Source organism: Haliotis rubra, unplaced genomic scaffold, assembly GCF_003918875.1.
Source record: "Haliotis rubra isolate DU_JTF1 unplaced genomic scaffold, ASM391887v1 Scf363, whole genome shotgun sequence".
Taxonomy (NCBI): domain Eukaryota; kingdom Metazoa; phylum Mollusca; class Gastropoda; order Lepetellida; family Haliotidae; genus Haliotis; species Haliotis rubra.
Window position 1 is genome coordinate 523040 of NW_025767039.1, and position 21170 is coordinate 544209.

General features: G+C 39.6%; 1 protein-coding gene across 1 annotated transcript in view; it reads right to left on the minus strand.

Moving 5' to 3' along the window:
- LOC124285588 (hydroxylysine kinase-like) overlaps positions 1–21170 on the minus strand; it is a 41471-nt gene that overhangs the window by 12169 nt on the left and 8132 nt on the right. The window contains exons 2-4 of the mRNA XM_046721840.1: positions 8950–9272; positions 6800–6922; positions 435–565 (exon numbers count right to left, since the gene is read on the minus strand). Of these exons, the coding sequence (XP_046577796.1) occupies positions 435–565; positions 6800–6922; positions 8950–9247 (552 nt within the window). The 5' untranslated portion in view covers positions 9248–9272. The remainder of the gene's footprint in view (positions 1–434; positions 566–6799; positions 6923–8949; positions 9273–21170) is intronic.

The window sequence follows — 21170 nt, forward strand, 5'->3', positions numbered from 1 at the left end:
GTATATACAAAGTTGAAGGTGTCTAGGTCTAGTACCTCCAGGTTCTAGTGCTACCAGTATATACAAAGTTGAAGGTGTCTAGGTCTAGTACCTCCAGGTTCTAGTGCTACCAGTATATACAAAGTTGAATGTCTCTAGGTCTAGTACCTCCAGGTTCTAGGTCCAGGTTGACAGTCCTGTTCTACATCAGACTGATTGCTGGGGAAATTATACAAAGCTTTTGGATGTGCACAGAGAACAATCTTGTTTAATTATCCTGCTCAACTTTTGATAGGGATAATCAGACCTTTCATTCTGTCAAATATACTTGACATTTGATGAGAATCAGGGTTATAGACATATTTCTATCAAAAGTGATGTCGTATATCAACAGATAAAGCTCTGTCACATCGTTATGTTATTGAATGTGGATATAAAATATACAAAACACAAACCTTCAAAGCACATGCCATCCTTGCCATAAGAACTCCATCTTGTATTAATAACTGATGGGTGTAGGGAACCTTCTGAATTATTTGCCCAGGTACAAATGTACGAAGATCAATCAGATGTTTGGGGAGTTCACCTGAACATATAAACGCAAGTATTAATCTCCAAAACAATTAAATAGAATCTCAGTCTCACTCACCTCATTCACTCTGGTGTCTATAAATTGATCTCTACTGAGTTCAGTTAGTTAAATCAAGCTCTGCTGTGTCAGCGTTTTCTTTGACCTACTAAAGATGAGGTCCATAATAACTGATTTGGTTGATCAGTCAAGCTCTGCTGTGTCAGCGTTTTCTTTGACCTACTAAAGAAGAGGCCCATAATAACTTATTTGGTTGATCAGTCAAGCTCTGCTGTGTCAGCGTTTTCTTTGACCTACTAAAGAAGAGGCCCATAATAACTTATTTGGTTGATCAGTCAAGCTCTGCTGTGTCAGCGTTTTCTTTGACCTACTAAAGATGAGTCCCATAATAATTGATTTGGTTGATCAGTCAAGCTCTGCTGTGTCAGCATTTTCTTTGACCTACTAAAGATGAGGTCCATCTCATACAAAGACAGAAATAGTTTTGATCATTGTCCATAATATTATCTATCAATTGGCATATTTTGACACTCTTCTGACATGTATTCTCCCATTAATTGCTTCAAGTAATCTTGACTACTGCAGCCAAACAAGTGAAAAGAAACCTGTTAGATACCTGGTGTCATAACACAAGAGGGCTTCGTTACTCACAACTTGACTGCTTGTTGTACATGATACAGGTGTAATGTCACGGTTAGATACCTGGTGTCATAACACAAGAGGGCTTCGGTACTCACAACTTGACTGCTTGTTGTACATGATACAGGTGTAATGTCACGGGTAGATACCTGGTGTCATAACACAAGAGGGCTTCGGTACTCACAACTTGACTGCTTGTTGTACATGATACAGGTGTAATGTCACGGTTAGATACCTGGTGTCATAACACAAGAGGGCTTCGGTACTCACAACTTGACTGCTTGTTGTACATGATACAGGTGTAATGTCACGGTTAGATACCTGGTGTCATAACATAAGAGGGCTTCGGTACTCACAACTTGACTGCTTGTTGTACATGATACAGGTGTAATGTCACGGTGCCTCACACCACTGACATCTTGTGTAACGTGCTGGGAGCATTCATTAAGCTTATTATGGCTGATGAGGGAGTGGCTCATTATTTGTAAAGTTTTGGGGTGGTGGTGGTTTGCGCATCCCTGCAACCTCACTCTGGATCTGCCCCTGTGCAACTTGCATGCAGTATCCACATTGGACATCACTGTGGCTGATGTTGACCAACGTTTTTCAGAATCAGGTGTGATGCGTACAGGAGTTCCTGGTTGCAGAGGATGACCTCCATGGTTAAGTGGTTAGAGCATCCGCTCAGAGAGTGGAAGGTCACGGGTTCGATCCCGGTCTGCGTCATACCAAAAGACGTTAAAATATTTGGTCCCTGCCTGGCACTCGGCATTAATGGGTACAACAAGGACTGGTTGGCTCGGAGTCAGTATGTGTCTGAGTGAGGTATTCATGCTTAATTGCGGCATGGTATCTCAGTGGGCTAGCACTATAAAACTAGCTTAAGTCTGGGCTAGTACATGCAGCCACTCATACACACGCATGCACGTTGTCATATGAGTGAAATATTCTTAAGCGCGACGTTAAGCCCCATTTCACCTCACCTGGCTGCAGAAATGGAAGTTCTATCGGAATGTCTCCTGTTGTAGTAAGTAGCACATGACCTTTTGACTTTATCATCATAAACTTGTTTCACATCAGGCCATTGAGGAGCAAGGTTTGTCCGTATTTGTCTTCCCATCAAAGTTGTTGCCTCAGCAGGTGTTGACTGATATGACAGTAAGGCCACAAATGGGTCGGCTTGCTGAAGAATATGTTTTGCAATTCGCACACCACTTTCTGCTTTTCCATTTGCTTAAGGATAATGTGGACTGGTAGTGGTGACGGAAAAGTTGTATTCCTTACCAAATGATTGAAATTCTTGGGAGGTGAACTGAATCTCATTATCTGACACAAACTCCTTTGGTACACCCCAGCGTGGCCTTCGGCTTCCCAATCACTGGTTGGCAAGTACTATTAGTCAGATGAGCTATCTCCAGATAGCAGGAATAATATTAATAATCTGTTACAACAAGGATATATTCCCCTTTCACATAACCAAGATGAGCAGCAACTTTCTGGCAGGGCCTGTCTGATAAGCTGATTGTCTTGAGGGGTTCTTTCCTCTGTGATGGTATGTTAATAATGCAGTGTTCACACTGGGAAACCTTGGCTCTTATGTCAGTAGCTGCTCTCTTTTTAGGCATTTATTAATGCCCTGGTGCCCTGGTGGATCTGATCCACAATCTCCGCTCTCAGCTATGCTGGCACTACAATGCGATCTCTGAAGATCAAGAGATGATCATCAACTGAGAGTTCACCACATCTTTGCTCAGAGGCGCTTAGGCAAAGAGTTTTCAAGACACGCTTGACTAGTTCAAGTCTTCGATGTTCTGAATGTTTGGTGGCAAGTTATTCCAAAGACACGATCCTGCTTTAGAAAAAGCTTCTTTTTTCTCATCAGTGGAATGTCTGGCACTCACAAGGAGTTGGGTCTCAGTGCTCTTCTGGTGTTGTAAACTAAGATCAAGTTAGATGGTTGAGAAAGTTGAACACAAAGATGATAGTCTTCAACATGATTCTGTATCTGATGGGGAGCCAGTGGAGAGTCTTAAGTACTGGAGTGATGTGTTCTGTGCGTTTGGTCCCAGTAATGAGGCGAGCAGCACAGTTCTGGACTCTCTGCAATTTGTCTTTTTCCTCGCTGATGATCCGTAAAGGAGACTATTGCAATAGGCTAAGTAGTCTTAACTGCTTTCTCACCAATGTACCTTTTGATGAGGCTGATGTTGCTTATATGACAGTAGGCCATCCTGCATACAGCATCAGTGTGATGCTCAACAGCCAGAGAGAACTCGAAAATAACTCCAATGTCTTTATCTCGTTGACACATGCAGTTATGTCACAGAATTCCATATAGATCTGAAAGTCCAAATGCAATCTAAGGTTGTAATTCCTGACTATGTCGTTGACAGGTAAATTGTACAGGAAAAACAGTATGGGGCCCAAAACAGAACCTTGCAGTACCCCATAAAGAAGCTCCTTCTCTTTTGACTGTTTACCTTTAATGATAACTGACTGACATCGGTTGCTAAGATATGATTTGAACCAGGACAAAACCTGGCCACTAAGTCCAACTCAGACTTCCAGCAATGACAAACAGGATGGAATGGTCTGTTGTGTCGAATGCTGCTGACAGGTCCAACGTTACCAGTGTAACCATGCCATCAGCCATGAGCGGATCATTCAGAACTCTCAGAAGGGTGGATGCTGTACTGTAGGCAGATTGCATGGTCTCCTGCAGCTGTGCCTTCACAAGATAGTCTCGAAGACATGATGCAACTACTCGCTCAATAAGCGTAGAGAGTAAAGTCAAGTTGGAAACAGGTCTGTAGTTCTTCAGGCAGTCAGAATCTAGATTTGGCTTTTTGAGGATTGGAGTGATAAGAGCTTCCTTGAGAGATAAAGGAACTTCACAGCAGTTCAGTGAGAGGTTTAACACTTTGGTCAAAACAGGAATAGTCACATCTGCCCCTAATTTTAACAACCATGTTGGCAAGGGGTCTAACGACTTTGTTGGAGAAAGTATTTGTGATATTTCTATACAGGTAGTCAGCTGAAATACAGCAAGTGAAGTGTGACAGGATGGTTGTTGATTGAGAAGACTATTGTCCTGGTTTAACGTTGATTGGAAATCCTCCAGTCTGGATCGTATAGACAATATTTTGTCATTGGAAAAGGACACACATGATTCAGTCAGTTTCTCAGAAGACTGATGAGGTGGAAGTTTGCTGTTCTTTCTTCTAAATAATAGTTCATTGCAGACCTTTGGAGTCTTGGCATCAGTTAAGATGTTTTATAGGATTGTTTGGCTTCGTCTACAAGCTTGTTGACTAGGTTGTACTGGGCAGAATGAATGTCACGATCTGTTGTGAGACCAGATTTCCTCATCTTCTTTTCAAGCTTCCGGCTCTGTTTCTTTGAGTCTCATAATTTCGGTGCAATGTTGTCGAGATTTGGCATCATGAATCTCTTATGCTCCACTGCCTCATTGAGCTTTTTAAGATCCACACCGATTCGAACCTGGCCAGACTTCTTCAGTACTGGCACCATGGGAGCGCACCACTCAGATGAATCTCTTACCTCTCGAATAATTCCTGCATCTTGCATGCGAAACAGTTCCTGTTTGACTGTTTCCATCAGTGGAAAGGGTATTCTGCATGCTGTCGCTATAATATATGGTTGGGCATTCTTTTTCAAACTTTTCCATGGTTTGGCTCCCTCCTACTTGTCTGAACTCCTACATCCATATGTCCCCGCACGCAACTTGAGCTCAAATACACAAAATCTACTGGTCACCCCATCCTACAAACTGATTTTTTTTGGAAAATGACCATTCTCTTACTCTGCACCTGTGCTTTAGAACTCTCTCCCATGTGCCTTTAAAAGCTCTGACACAATTGACATTTTTAAGTCCAGACTTAAAACCCACCTTTTCTCAGTATATTACTTATAATTTCAGCTGTAAATACTCCAGTGTAAATAATCTGTAGCGCTTTGAGCATGCCTCAGGGTGTGGAAGGGGCACATTAGAGGTAGGCATTTATTATTATTATTATTAATTCTAACTGGCTCAGTCTTGAGCAAAACCGACTGATCCAAACACCTCAGACATGATTTCATCTATGTGTGGCACCACCAGTCCCATCTTGAGTGACACATCTCTACTCAGCAGCTTGTTATGGCCATTGCTCACACTAACCTTATAAATGCAAGCATCCATAAAAGATGGTTGACTTTCTCCAGTGCCTTGGTTTTCACCATTGCTCATTTCAGTATAAGGGAACTTGATAAGACTAAAGAACCTGTTGATGAATGGGATTTGAGAAAAGGGTGATTTGTGGTTGGTGTAAGCTGTGAACTTAATATGCAGCAACAGTAACTTGCCATCTGTCTTGGTGCAATATAATGGAATAAAATGGAAGTAGTTGTGCAAAGTATTGATACTTGGTTGTTGGCAAATCTTGGCTGTTAGGTGACATCAGCTGATCGGAGGTTTGGGAGCAGACAATAGATCTCCTGCCCCAGGAAGGAGTAGTTACCATAGGTCTGAATAGTCTGACAAGAGAAACATGAGAGCCGTGACCTCACTGCTTGTTGTTGTTGCTGCAATGTATATATAGTATAGAAGAGATAGCGGTATTGGATGTAGTGACTGACACAGAAATGGAGGCCTGCATGGACCCAACTACAGCAGAGATGGTGTGTTAAGTCATATCAACAGCATGGGTGGATGACAACTGGTCTATGTGTTTTCAACCCCAACACCTTGCAACACTGCCATATCCTTCCTGGCGGAGTTGAAGACAAGAAAAGGTTTACTCGATAGCCCAGGGGCCAACAAGTTCTGCCATAAATGTTTATGGTAAATGGCTACCCTGACGTACTTGCCTTCTTGAGTTAATACTCAACATGGAGACGTTTATGATGAAGATTTAACATATTTCAATGACAAAAGATGAGTGAGACACATTGGCATTGGAAGTACATAGATCTTTGCTTGAGAGAGTATACATCAAGGATAGTCCACCACAGGCAGGTTGGAGAAGTATCTATGTTCCTGTATGGTGAATGCTCAAATAAGAACAACAGTATTAAAACCTACGGTTACTTTTATACAAGTGTTAAACAAAATGAATTTGCCAGAAAAGAATTGATTTATTTTTCAGGTGATGGGCTTGCACACGCAAGAAAGAAATCATAATGTACGGTTTGCCAAACAACTGTAGTGATGGCTGACAATGAGGGGTGACATCTCTTGAAATCCAACCACTTTTAAGTGCACCGGAAGTGAAATTACAGGATTATTTACTACGATGTAATAAAGGTAGGGCATTCAAAGGTATAATAAAGCTACACTATATACTGCCACACAACAATTATATGCCAGAAATGTTTACGCATATATAGTTTCAAAAATGAAACTGCACATGGTGTTCATTGAAAGTAGGTCACTGTGACATACTTCTGCTGTAGTAAGTACCACCTTTCATACATAAGTATTCAAAGAATATTACCAGTATGTGCATAAATAGACATCAAGTTACAAAAAGACATGAACTATTCATTCAGTTGAAATGAAAATGGAAGTTTTTGTATGCACAAGAACATTACCTTGTACATTTGTTTGGGAAGACATGATCTCCAGTGACTGTTCCTCTCCATTTATATTTGGTATTATCATCTGGGTTTGAATGCTATTCTTTAACAGACATTTCATGAATGCATGTTGTGCTTCTGGAATAGAAACATGAGAATAAAATCATTTGGCTGCATACTTAATTAGCTGTGGACAATATACACCCAATGCTGGACAACAATAAATTCACTAGTCATTAATGCAAACTTGCATGGATCAGTATTTGATAGTCAACTTTTATTATTATATTCTATTTATGTAATTTCTTCAACTATACAATCTGGAATACTCATTCAGGAAACTTCAACAGGTAAACTTCATAAATCTTTTCCAAAACCAAATTTCAGCCATCAATATTTTGACTTGTTACTAAATGTCTACTGGACAGTTATATGACCACTTACCATGAATACCAATACCATGTGTCAATTTCCAAGCTGAAACTCTGTCACCTGATCATGATCTACCTAAAACCCTTTTACAATGTTTAAACGCAATGCTATCTAGACATATTGGAGTATATTGTCATGTCAGGATCAATGCAAATGGGTGGAAACAATGTTGAAGCACAATGCTATCTAGACATATTGGAGTATATCGTCATGTCAGGATCAACGCATATGGGTGGAAACAATGTTGAAGCACAATGCTATCTAGACATATTGGAGTATATCGTCATGTCAGGATCAACGCATATGGGTGGAAACAATGTTGAAACACAATGCTATCTAGACATATTGGAGTATATCGTCATGTCAGGATCAACGCATATGGGTGGAAACAATGTTGAAACACAATGCTATCTGGACATATTGGAGTATATCGTCATGTCAGGATCAATGCATATGGGTGGAAACAATGTTGAAACACAATGCTATCTAGACATATCGGAGTATATTGTCATGTCAGGATCAACGCATATGGGTGGAAACAATGTTGAAGCACAATGCTATCTAGACATATTGGAGTATATCGTCATGTCAGGATCAACGCATATGGGTGGAAACAATGTTGAAACACAAAGCTATCTGGACATATTGGAGTATATCGTCATGTCAAGATCAATGCAAATGGGTGGAAACAATGACCGATATATAAAAACTAACAAAGAACAATGAAATTGAGCATTTCAATGCTTGTAACTTAGTTCCAGTGTGAATTCTTTTAATCCTACAGTACATGCAAAACACTGTCCATCCATGAGGTGGAAATGACAGTAGGCATGGTTTATACTCTCAGAAACAAGTTTCACTACCCTTTGCGCCAAATGACTCATAAGCCACCAAAAATAATGATGTACCAGCTTCTTCTCAGTGATGTTGGTTAATGCTTCAAGTATATAACTGTTGATAAATACAAACATGATGGGACGTAAATAATTAACAATTGTGGTAGTTGACCCAGGACTAGGTCTTTCATCATTTAGTCACGAGAACGTATTGTGGTAGATAGACTGTCCCTCTCCATTGGTGTAGAGTATTTGCTCTGACAGTAATCAAGTTACTGGAGATCCACACACTATATACCAGCCCCGCAAACACAGTGAGTGATAAGAAACATGTGGTTGGATGGACTGACAACTTCTCATGACAAATTTTCACCTGAACTTTCAGAGAACGTGAACCTCTGATAATAAAGTACTGGGAATAATAATCCTACCATCATATACTGGCCTTACAGTTTATTCTGTTACTATAGGTTTCATTCAGCTTTTACATTTCTGACAGACTGAATAGAACTGCATATTGTCATTAGTCATGGAGAATAACACACCCCTGATTGAGCTGCAGGAGATGCTGATGTCAGCTATTGTCATTAGTCATTGAGAATAACACACCCCTGATTGAGCTGCAGGAGATGCTGATGTCAGCTATTATCATTAGTCATTGAGAATAACACACCCCTGATTGAGCTGCAGGAGATGCTGATGTCAGCTATTGTCATTAGTCATTGAGAATAACACACCCCTGATTGAGCTGCAGGAGATGCTGATGTCAGCTGCTCCACTGTGTAGCAACACAACGGGGTGACATTGAAGGACTGACAAGTAGCATCCTCCTGTGGAGCAAGGATTTCACTTAGTCAGTATTGAAACTATCATAAGGTGACATTTTATACAACATACCCAGGCCTTGAGGATTCATTGAATCTTTGCTGTTAATGACTTTTAGGAGGTAACCCCCTGGCTGCAGCTGTTGGATGAATGGATTAGAATGCTGGTCCTCAACCCTCACATAGTAGTTTCTGTCATCATAGCTAGGGAGCTCCTTTACAACTGTCACTGTCAGTCCATACATTTTGTGGATAATGTCTTTGACCATTCCCTCCAAGACCACCGGGCGTATAACTTCACCAGGCTGTTGGACAGTTGAGGGAGTGCATTTGTTACCATTAGTATCAGAAGTTCCATTTCCACTGTCCATTTTCTAAACCTTGAAATTACAATCACTGAAACAGAAGTTAGAGTGAAGTAAGTCACATTTTTTTCTTAATCTTTCAAATCTGACATGCTTAATCTGGACATATAGGCAAACCTGAAAATAATATTGAAAATATCAAATACTACATCATTATAGTCTCCAAGCATGTTACATGATTTCTTATTACATTAATTAGTGTAACATGTAAAGTAATCATATCACTTCCTTCTTACATTTATCAATGTATGTATCATATGTATCTGTCTTCCTGATCGCATTTTATCATTACAGTGGAAGGTCTCAAAACCGGCAGCCCTCCAACAGAAGCAGAAGCTAGTTGGAATGAAGATGAAGATTACATTTCTGCTGCTTGCTGGTCATGCTTTGTATTGAAAATTTAATTGGAATGTTGTGAACATTTTCCAGAGATGCCATTGATGAGATTAATATACAGACACTTAAGCTTCGATGGCTTTGTGACTTCAAATGTCCAAAATATGGCATCACCTTATTCCTGTTAAGTTCAAAGTATGTCTGTATGGTTTAAACATATTTTTATTTCAAAAGAAATCTGGATCGGTAAAAAAAGCAAAACTTGCTTATGTAATACCTCTCCAGGTAATGAGTTGACACAGCTGGTAATACATTTCAGAAGATAGTGATAAACATATATAATGTACAATTGCACAAACAGAATACATAAAGCCAGTATTTTGAAGTCAGTGGTGTCTGTGGAAAAATATGATAAAGCAGTTATCCTTTCTACATGAATTTAAAATTGCTCAAATCTTTTGCTTTTTAACAATAATGTCATGAACTGAATAAGGTGAGGTCAGGTGAAATTGGGTTTATCGTCGTGCTTGAGAATATTTCGCTCTTATGACGATGTGCATGCGTGTGTATGTGTATGTGCGGCTGCTTGTACTAGCCCAGACTGAAGCTGGTTTTATAGTGCTAGCCCACTGAGATACCATGCCGCAGTGAAGCATGAATACCCCACTCAGACACATTATACTGACTCTGAGCCGACCAGTCCTTGTTGTACTCATTAATGCCGAGCGCCAGGCAGGGACCAACAAATACCATATTTTAACGTCTTTTAATATGACACGGCCAGGGATCGAACCCGCGACCTTCCGCTCTCCGGGCGGACGCTCTAACCACTACACCACGGAGGCGGTCCACTGAATAAGGGATATCCATGTTTGTGTGACTGCTGACTGAACTATGGCCATAAAGTATTGATGTCAGGTCATACCCATGTATGTAAGAGTACATAGTCTTTCTGATATTATCTTACTTGTGGCAGGTAAAGAACAAGTGAGTTGTATCCTCAAATTGATACCCACATGTGCAGTCTGGGGTTTCTGATACATGGCGCCTAAACTTATCAGCATTTAAGTCGCTACAGCCGTGTCAAAGGCGACAGTGGACAATTTGACAGAATCTAGAACCATAATTCAAGTCCAGGTTATTCATAACATTATCAAAAGATTGATTGATTATTTAAATTCTTATAATGAGTCCTTAAAACTTCAAAGTACATTTCAACTTACTAAAATTTTTATATGTAGCATTTGTGTGATTTTAAATTATGGCTTAACTTTCCTACAATCGCCAGCGGCTGAAAGGATATTATAAATCCAGCTTGGGTCCCTGTATTGTCCTAATTTGAAATCCAATTTTAGAGAGAGATGCTAGTTTTATTTCTTGATACTATGATATTCTAGTTGGTTTTACTGTCCTTCGATGACAGGCTTTTAATAATTTACATGTATTTATGGTGAATTCTCAACTTGTTTTAGTCACGATATGGCTGAAATACTGCCGATGTGACTGTAAATCTTAACTCACTCACTCACCTTATAATGAGTGTGCATTAGTTACTTCATCAGGTTGATTATTCCACAAATTGATCGTGTCTGGAAGACATGACTTTGCATAAAGCTTGGTTCCACATTTGATTGTCTATAAGTTTGTTCTATTTCTAAGACCATAATTGTTATTTTCATCATACTTGAGATGGTATATGTTTATTGAGATATTCAGGTGAAATACCATTTCTCATTTTTTAAATGTAAACAATTTGAAGCAATGTATTCGTTCTTTTAGATGTTGAAAACTTGTTTCGTTATATATCTTGGCATGGCTAATACCACAAACTGCCCGACAAATAAAGAATGTTGACACTTTTTATGGATATACAACTTCTTTTATTCTGTGAAAGGCGACGTACCGACATAGATTCTAATGTTGTTGTCAAGCAAGTGATACATGAGAAACAAACTGAGAGAATATATACATGAGTTGTTATTGCAATAAATTGGGGATGAGTTGTATACACTGTATACAGTAAATGAGGTTGATGTACAACGGTTGTATAGGAGATTGAGTAAGTTGATTGGAAGCCAGTAGGTGATGTACAGGGATAGAATTAGAGCTATACACAAATGATAGGAAGCCAGGAAGCTATATGCAACATGCCATACAAGCTTTGTACATCAACCCCATCTATTGTATAAACACCTGGATTCCTATCATTTGTATAGCTTTAATTCTTATCCCTGTATGGGAATGTCTGTTACGATGGTGACCACCATTTGTATGGTTTTTGTATGTCATAAATGGGACATATTGATTAATAAAAATAATGTCTGTTTTCAATACAGTTAAATGTTTTTTCAGCATTAGGAATGCCTGTATATGACTAAAGGGAGTTGTGGATCAACAATAGGAATGTCTACATATCAGTAAAGGGACATGATTAATGTAGGAATGTCTGTATATTATCAAGGGATATGATGATCAACATTTGTGGTGTTTGTACATCATTAAAAGACCATGTAATGTAAATTTAGGTGTGTATGTATATCATTTAAGGGACATATGGATTAACATGAAGATTTGCGGTCTGTTACGTGATATTACATTTGTGATAGCTTGTGTCAATACTGTTCCTCTGGACTTCAGACATATTTCACACCCAACGTTTGATCATGATTTCTCTCTATAAATGTTCTTTCCCCCTTGACATGTGTCCTTTTCAAACCAGAGGTAGTAACAGCTTTGTTATCATACATTTCCAACACTTTATAAACAAACATTTCAATGCTTAGAATTACAGACCAAATTATGTATATATGTCTCTTAGTACCTTAGTGTACATAGCTACGTTAGCTGAAACCCATCAGTGGTCAAGAAGGAGTAGCCGCTTAGCACTTCATGCCAATAGCTGATTGGTCATCTGCTCCAGGTACACACATCTTAAATACAGTGGTCATAGAGCAAACAGACTTACCTCTGAGGTTGTATGGTGATGATACTGAATCACATTCACACGAGAGAGAACCTGACAGGATACATTGTGACCTTTACATACGCTCCACTGTTGTATGGTTGACATTTGTAGCACACAAGTAGCCACTTCAAGCAACTTACTATAGTTAGGAATGTCAGTGTTTGCTATTAGAATTATCCTGTCATGTTAGAATGTTTAGAGAGCACATCACTCCAAATTTCCTTTGCCAGATATGTCAGTGTTCCCTATAGGTGACACAGTGTTATCTGAACCCTACTGCCAGATATGTCAGTGTTCCCTACAGGTGACACAGTGTTATCTGAACCCTACTGCCAGCTATGTCAGTGTTCCCTACAGGTGACACAGTGTTATCTGAACCCTACTGCCAGCTATGTCAGTGTTCCCTACAGGTGACACAGTGTTATCTGAACCCTACTGCCAGCTATGTCAGTGTTCCCTACAGGTGACACAGTGTTATCTGAACCCTACTGCCAGCTATGTCAGTGTTCCCTACAGGTGACACAGTGTTATCTGAACCCTACTGCCAGCTATGTCAGTGTTCCCTACAGGTGACAGTGTTATCTGAACCCTACTGCCAGCTATGTCAGTGTTCCCTACAGGTGACACAGTGTTATCTGAACCCTACTGCCAGCTATGTCAGTGTTCCCTACAGGTGACACAGTGTTATCTGAACCCTACTGCCAGATATGTCAGTGTTCCCTACAGGTGACACAGTGTTATCTGAACCCTACTGCCAGATATGTCAGTGTTCCCTACAGGTGACACAGTGTTATCTGAACCCTACTGCTAGATATGTCATTGTTCCCTACAGGTGACACAGTGTTATCTGAACCCTACTGCCAGATATGTCATTGTTCCCTACAGGCGACACAGTGTTATCCGAACTCCGGGCACTGCATGCATCATATTATGACGTCATACGATTAATAGTGATACAGCTTTTCGGCGGAGAGTTTTGTGGTTACCGTGGCAGCGGGTAATATTTTTTCCAGTTGTCACCCTCCTGCGAGGGGTGACACGGAAACTTGTTAAAGTGTCATTGACCAATGAAATTAAAGTATTTCACATGAAGGTAAGATAAAGTGTTATCTGAACCTTACTGCCAGATATGTCAGTGTTCCCTACAGGTGACACAGTGTTATCTGAACTTATAACACAAGGATACAGACGGTCAAACGATTTATACTAACATATGTACTCAAGATCAAAGTAACTGAATCTATATATATTTGCTTCTCACAATTTCTATGTCTCACAAGTTTACACAATTTTGTCAATCAGTTGAATTTTGTAACAGTTGCCAACCATGTATGACAGTATCTTTGGTCTTGACAACTTTGTCAAATAATGCAACGTATGTTATATTTGAGATTATATTTTCTCTGGAAAGTACAGATTATAGCACATGTTTGGTTTGAGTTCCTTCTGTGGCCAGTTCCACAAAGATGGAAGCCTGACAACTGGCCTGTCTAGACCAAAGACATTGTGTACCCCTCTGCCAGGTGGAAGATGAAAGTCTGACCACTGGCCTGTCTTGACCACAGACTTTGTATACCCCTCTGCCAGGTGGAAGATGAAAGTCTGACAACTGGCCTGTCTAGACCACTAACAGAGATCAATAACAGTTTCCTTGTCAAAGAGTTTGTGAATTGTTGTCATCGTTGCTGAATCAAAGTCCCCCTGGGTATGCCATCAAAGCGTGTCGCTTGGCAAACTGAAGACAAATTTGATGACCTTGAGGACCCATTGGTCCGTTATGATCTTCCTGACACCAGAGATAGACCAGTAGTTAAAACCCTGGATATTGTTGATCATATGTATGCACTGATTGAAATCTCAGATTCTCTTAATTGATATGTGCTATGGAAGTTGTGAATCCCTGGAAGCCTTTATCTAGTGAGCTAGATGATAATGGCAAATCTTTGTTGTCTGTTGCATATGGGTCCTCCCCTGAGTGCCGAATGGCCTAGACAAATCGTAGTTTGTGCTTATATATGTCTAGTCTTGAACAATGGAGCTTCCGGTCGCTGGATCTCTGCTGATTCCTCCTGATCCGACAATGGCGGCATGGCATCTGGGAAGAGGACTTCCAGAGCAACAATCTTTTCCACTAAAGTGTAGTCAGTTGCCTAGAGATTCACATCTTCCACAAATCTTCCAATGATTCCAACCCCAGTAGAATGCCCTGATCCAAAATGTGGTTTGACAAAGTAGCAGCATCTGATAGATAACTGTCCAAACTTAACCTGTGCCCTGCATAGACAGCCAGTCTACGGTGTGTAGAACCTAAATGGCTGGAGCTGTTAGAACCTCCGCTGCTTGCTTGGCCCAAGCGGTCCATGCAGTCTGTGTGGCTGGTAGTAACGGATGGCTCCCTGAGCATACCAGTACGTTTCCTCTCTGAACAATCCACGCAGTCTGTGCAGGTATGTCCATGGCTGGTGTGGTCTGTATGGCCTGATAACTGTTCCAGTAGGATGGTCGGTAAACCCTCTACAGTCCTTGTGGCTGGTAAGGTCCATGCAACTGGTATGGTTGGTGTGGACCATATGGTAAGAACGGTCGGTGTGGTCCATGTGGCTGGTAATATCGCTCTGCTGGAAATCAGGTTGCTTGGGTATAAAGTCATGCACCATGATTTGTGCTGACTGATCATTAGGGCGATGGGTGTCAAGGGTTGTGGAGCTTGTAATGCTGCATCTAAGACCTGGTGACCCACATGGTCCATGTGATCTCTATCACCCTTACAGCTGGCACGGTCCTTATGGCTGGAGTATGGCTGGCAGCAATTCCCACCATGACTTCCGCCCAATGTAGTCAGCAAGGGCCGACCTGGTAATATGCCATTGTTGACTTCCCTGCCATAGGTTCTAAGTCACCAGGGTATTCCTCTGCTGATTTGATTGCTCTGGCCTTGACTTAGCCTCTCGACAAAGCTGTTTAGCTGGAGCAGGCACCAACACTTTCAGCGATTGCAGTCAGTTGCTATAACCCCTTTATCAGATCCGCAAATGGCTTGAGAGCTGCCGTGACAAACTTCAGTTTAGGCATGGTGATTAAAGGGGATTTCAGAACTGGAGGGACAAGAATGAGGGCTAGCTCCCCCAAGCCTCTGTCCAATACATCAGCTGTCATCACGATAGGCATCACCAATTTTTTAAGTTGGACATCTTAACCACCATAGCATATCTTTCATAGACCACTGGTGATAAAGATAAACAGACAATCGCATCTGATGACGAAATAAAATGGAGAATCTGCCAACATTGATCAGTGGGATTATGATGAGACATCAATTTGCCATATTTACCACAGGTTTTAGTGAGGTGAGGAAGAGATATGGCATAATCAAATCAGAAAATTTAAACCGGAAATTTAGGAAAAACAAAACAAAGGTCAAGCAAACACTTGTGATCATCTGTGAAAATGCTAAAATTTCCTTTGCTTATCAGTGGAGACATCTCTTTTAGAGAGCGCTTGGGAAGACCACTGGGAAGAAAGACAACACAATTCAGTTTTTAGTTTTTTTATTCAATTAAACCTGTGAATCAGAAACAAGTTTCTGGGAAAAAGACAATCAAGTGTTCGAAGGACTTATTCATAAGAATTTTAACATATTCCTGGAATATGATGAACCACACACTCCTAGAATAATTAATTTATTGTATTTACCAACACAATCTCAGAGTGTAAGTCCCACCCAGATTACCAAAAGCATATTATTATTATTATAGTCCATTTGTACCGCGCTATTTCCATTCACAGTAAATGCTCAAAGAGCACATATAATGCTTTAGAAATAGCAAATATGTGAGAAAATAGCCTTTAATCAAAGAAAAAGCAACAGATTCACTAACTGTTATAAACAATTGTAGTGCAAAGGTCATGAGTACCAATATTGCCAGAGAAAGGATATTCTAGAGGCAAATAAATGTCAAGGTTCAAAATCCAAGAAAATCAATGCTGAGTTCTGTAACCATCTGTTGTGTAGGGAGACAGAGAGGAAAATGAGGGAGCATGGACAAAGGTAGACAACTCTCAGGTATCGGGCACTGACTAAATCTATTTCCACTGTCACAGTCTCTGTTTCCACTGTCTCATTAGTTAGTTCTGTTTGGTTAAAGGAGGGCGGCTAAAGCACTGTGTAGCATCATGTATGGTGAAACATAAATGCTTTACAATGATTCAGTTAATTCAACAGAAATTCATCACATATTTATCTATATATGAGCCCCCTCAACAAAGTCTGTCATCACTGAACATGACATTTCATGAAAGTCAGTCAGTGGTAGTGAGGTCATACACCAGCACTGTTGTACATATTTAGTGATCTCTCAGTGGTAAAAGTCGACTGAATAAAAGTATACAAGATGGATAAGGACCCCAGTCTGTTGTTTATAATTTCTTTTAGAAATTATCATTTAAACTATTAAGTATTGCCTTGGAGACTTGAGCAAGTTTAGTAGTATATTAAAGGGGCAATGATTCAGAGCGATTCCTGTTTCGCGGCAACAATCTAATCAAGATGTCTAGCTGTTAGGTGGTCCCTCGACTGTGACGGACACAGGGACTGAGCAGCTGTCCACCTTGGCAGAATGTCTTCAACCTAAACAATGAGACAATAAGAACGGTGGGTGCCCATCAGAGGCCACTATTTGAAAATATCCCTGGTAGTTTTGATCTTATTGTAATAAAGTATTCCAGCAGTGTAAGCTTTTTGGGATTTTCTTATGCCTGGATAGTATGATGACAGATCCTATTTGATCCCATTTCTGTGGTATTTACTTCGATGTGTAATTATGCTATCTAACAATGGGATGTTTATTTATCAAGGAAATCAAAAACACACTTATCATTTTTATTAATCCGTAATAGACATTGCCATTGCTAGAAAAATCGAAAAATAGACTTAGGTACCATAAATAGGTACATACAGTCTTAAACTTCAGTACACAACAAATGCTTACATATCTTCTTACGCAACAGTGAAGTTTGTATGCTCTAAACAGCGTTGACCCCATTGCATGTAATACAGCAATTACTACTCCCTTGTTGTAACCCATGAGTGGTGGTATAAACCTACACCTGTTCATTTGTCACCATTCACTTGATGGTCAGTTAATGAATTTATAATAGGTATATTTAGTGGTAACACCACTCAGATTACCTGACAGAGGTTCCCATTTGGCATTTCTCATGTCTGGAGTAATTTACATTATTGATTAAGGTCTGAAATGGCAAATGTATTACAGGATTACACAACACGGTGGCTGAGGGGGTTAGGCGGCTGACTTTGTACATGTGTCCTGAGCGATTAGGTGCCTGACTCTGAGGGTGTGGGTTCGAATCCCAGATAGGAATCAACCCAACAAAAGTACTAGAATCTGTACTTTACAAAGTGTAATCCCAAATATCACATATGTTACAAATGTATTACATGTTATGTAATATGCACATGGAAGTGTAGCAAGGTGAATTATCAGCTGAGTTAAAAAAACTAACATCAATCAAAGGATTAACCAATAACATGCAGATTTTTTAAAAGGTAGTGTTTATGTATGTAGATATACTGAATACACTTGTATTCTGTCGTAAAGTGCCTGTGTAAAAACAATGTATTTCCTTCAAAGGATTAACGACCAATACATTGACTGATTGCTCATTGTTGTCTAACTGAATTATCTTAAAAGAAAGGAGGACATCATCCAAATAGTTGTCAGGTGTGCTATCTTTGGTGACCAATGAGACTATACACCACTGTGAAAACACTGAAAAGAAGTCATGTGACCAGTTGAGAAACTGCCACTAGTTATAACTTTATATACAATTTTTCCATATCAGACTGTTAAAAGGCACGTGACATGGAACAGGTTTCTTTATGAACTGCAAATGGATGGCATTTTGATTCTTTATGTGGATATTTTGGATACATGCCTCAAATAAGGTAATACCCATTTTGTTCTGGGGAGCTGGGGGTGGGGTGGGGTGGGGTGTGTGTTAGCAATTTTGTACATAAAAATATGTTAAAAATTATGCTTAGAAATTATGAGAAGGGGAGGGGGGTCATTGATTTTGTACATGACATTCAGGGGGTCATTTATTTGTACATAAATTTTAGGGGGGGTCATTCACATTGTTCATGCTTCTCCATAAAAATCATCATCACTCCCCCTAGCCATAAATTATGAACGGTCCCTTAGGCAAAAAAAATGTACATTGACTTCATTTTCATTCAGTCATAACATTTCATACCACTGGCAGATAAAGTTAAACTTCAAAATGGTTTCATTTGTTATCATGATAATAAAGATGGAAATATTAATGGGTACAAAAGATGACGATGTTTTCCAATAAATTCAAAGATGAAATGTTAATTCAACCTTGTTCATCAGTGCAGGGGTGGAAATAACCCATTGCCCGGTGCCCGAGTCCAGTGTTTTTTTCTGTCGGGCAAGCAAATTTGTATATCACACTGTACCGGTGTCCAATTGATATTCCAATGTTAATTATGTTGTTTATTTAAAAAATCAACAAGAAAACGGCTGGTATAGTGGAAAAATTATCAGGGCAAGTGATTTTACATGTGCCACTGTACTGGAGTACACTAGCAATTTTAAAGTTATTTCCACCCCTGCAGTGTAAGGATTAGCCCTTATACTTCGCTTGCGGGTGCTGCAGAGATCGCAGCCCAAGGAGACCCTGTTATCATGTGATCCACATCACAAATTAGGTCCCAAATAGACTACGGCTGCATAGACTACAACACTCGAAACGACTCAATAAATAATAAATTAAATTCAATATAATAGAAAGCTATAAAAACAATCACACAGAAAGGAACCTCACTTATCTAATTATATCCCCTTAGAACTATGATGAAAACAGTTAACCATAAACTTTTAGGCATCAACCTAAATACCAACATAAACCCTGAATGCTTGATGGGCATTTAGAAGTTGTACCATAACACAACAACATATGGTATGGATTTACAACTGCTTTATTATTTACAACACGATGGTTCTGGGCTACTTCAAGTGACCATGAGGGGGCAAGAAGTAGCCCATAAACGTCATGTTGTAAATAATAAAGAAGTTGTAAATCCATACCATATGTTGTTGTATAAGCCCTAAATACCAAGTGCAAAACCCCACTTTTAGCCTATATGAACCCCAATATTGCAACGCATAACAAAACTTAATAACAGAACACAAGCTAAATAAGCAAAATAGATTCCACCATCCCAGTTCCAGTATCTTCACACCTACACTAAAAATTCCTAAAATAAACATAAAACTCTATTCCAAAATAGATATACAAAGAAACCAAAACATCCCCCACAACACAACACGAGCTTACATACATGAACACAGGCCATATTGGTGCCACATTTCCACTGACAGATCCTTTGACCTGGGTACAAAACACTTGGGTTTTGGCACTCACACATCACAGCCCTCTTGACAAATAAATACAGACTCACAGACAACCAATCAATTTTCATGGCAGAATTAATGGGCATAGCAACACCACTTCATGACCCGCTTGTCAAACAACACAATAAAATTCTAATTCTAACAGACTCACTCAGCAGGCCGCAAGCAAACAAAAACATATCATTATCTGAAAAAAACAAGAACAAAAGAATGTCAAAATCAAAAGTATTTCAAAATTGTCAAAGTAAGTTCCAAAATTCAATTTCTAAACTAAAAAATCTACTCCGAAACCTAAAATTATACCATATATCTACATTTTTTACAAGGCCAAATAACCAAATTACAAAACTGCCAAACAAAATTACATTTCCATCTACATACAATGAAAAAACACAAAATGGGCAAATGCACACACTGCAACGAAGCAGAAATGCCCAAACATGTCCTACTACAAGATACACACACTACCAATAACACAGAGTGATGCTCCAAGGTTAGCTGGACTTGAACACACACTGTACTCTACAAACAAGCTCCACAGGCAAAAATAACTTGAGGTTAAGGAATTTCTCCTACTGAAAACAAAGTGACATCATTTTGATTTATCGAACTAATGTTCATGTGATATTCCCATGCTAAACTAATGGAGGGTTGTTCTAGATGTACATAGCCATGGCCAACCATGTTGAAAAAACACAGCAATAAATGTGCTAAACTATAGGTAGGGCTGAGGGTATATCTTCATGTGCATCAGGATGTGTTTCAGTAAATGTGAGTTGAGATCTCAAAGGTATGTCGTCGCTGATCTGTACAAAACAAGCCAAGAAATTTCGAATTTAATAGATCGCCAGGATTATTTAGATGACAACAAGCCAAACTCTTCTGACTATATTTTCAACGCCTTGTCTTTTGCTCTATGCGAACACACACATTGATAGAAAGTGAAGTCAAGACTGTCTGACTTGGCTGATGCTTGTCCCTTGCCATCATATCTCAGTCATGTAGATCAAAGCTCATAATGGCCATCACTAGAGTGTCTTGATTATTAACAGACTACTGTCATCTCGAAATGCACAGTTCTGTTAAAGGGATGGTTATGTAACTATTACAGATAGATATCAAGAGTTCATTCCCTGTCCCCGGGTTCGATTCCCCACATGGGCACAATGTG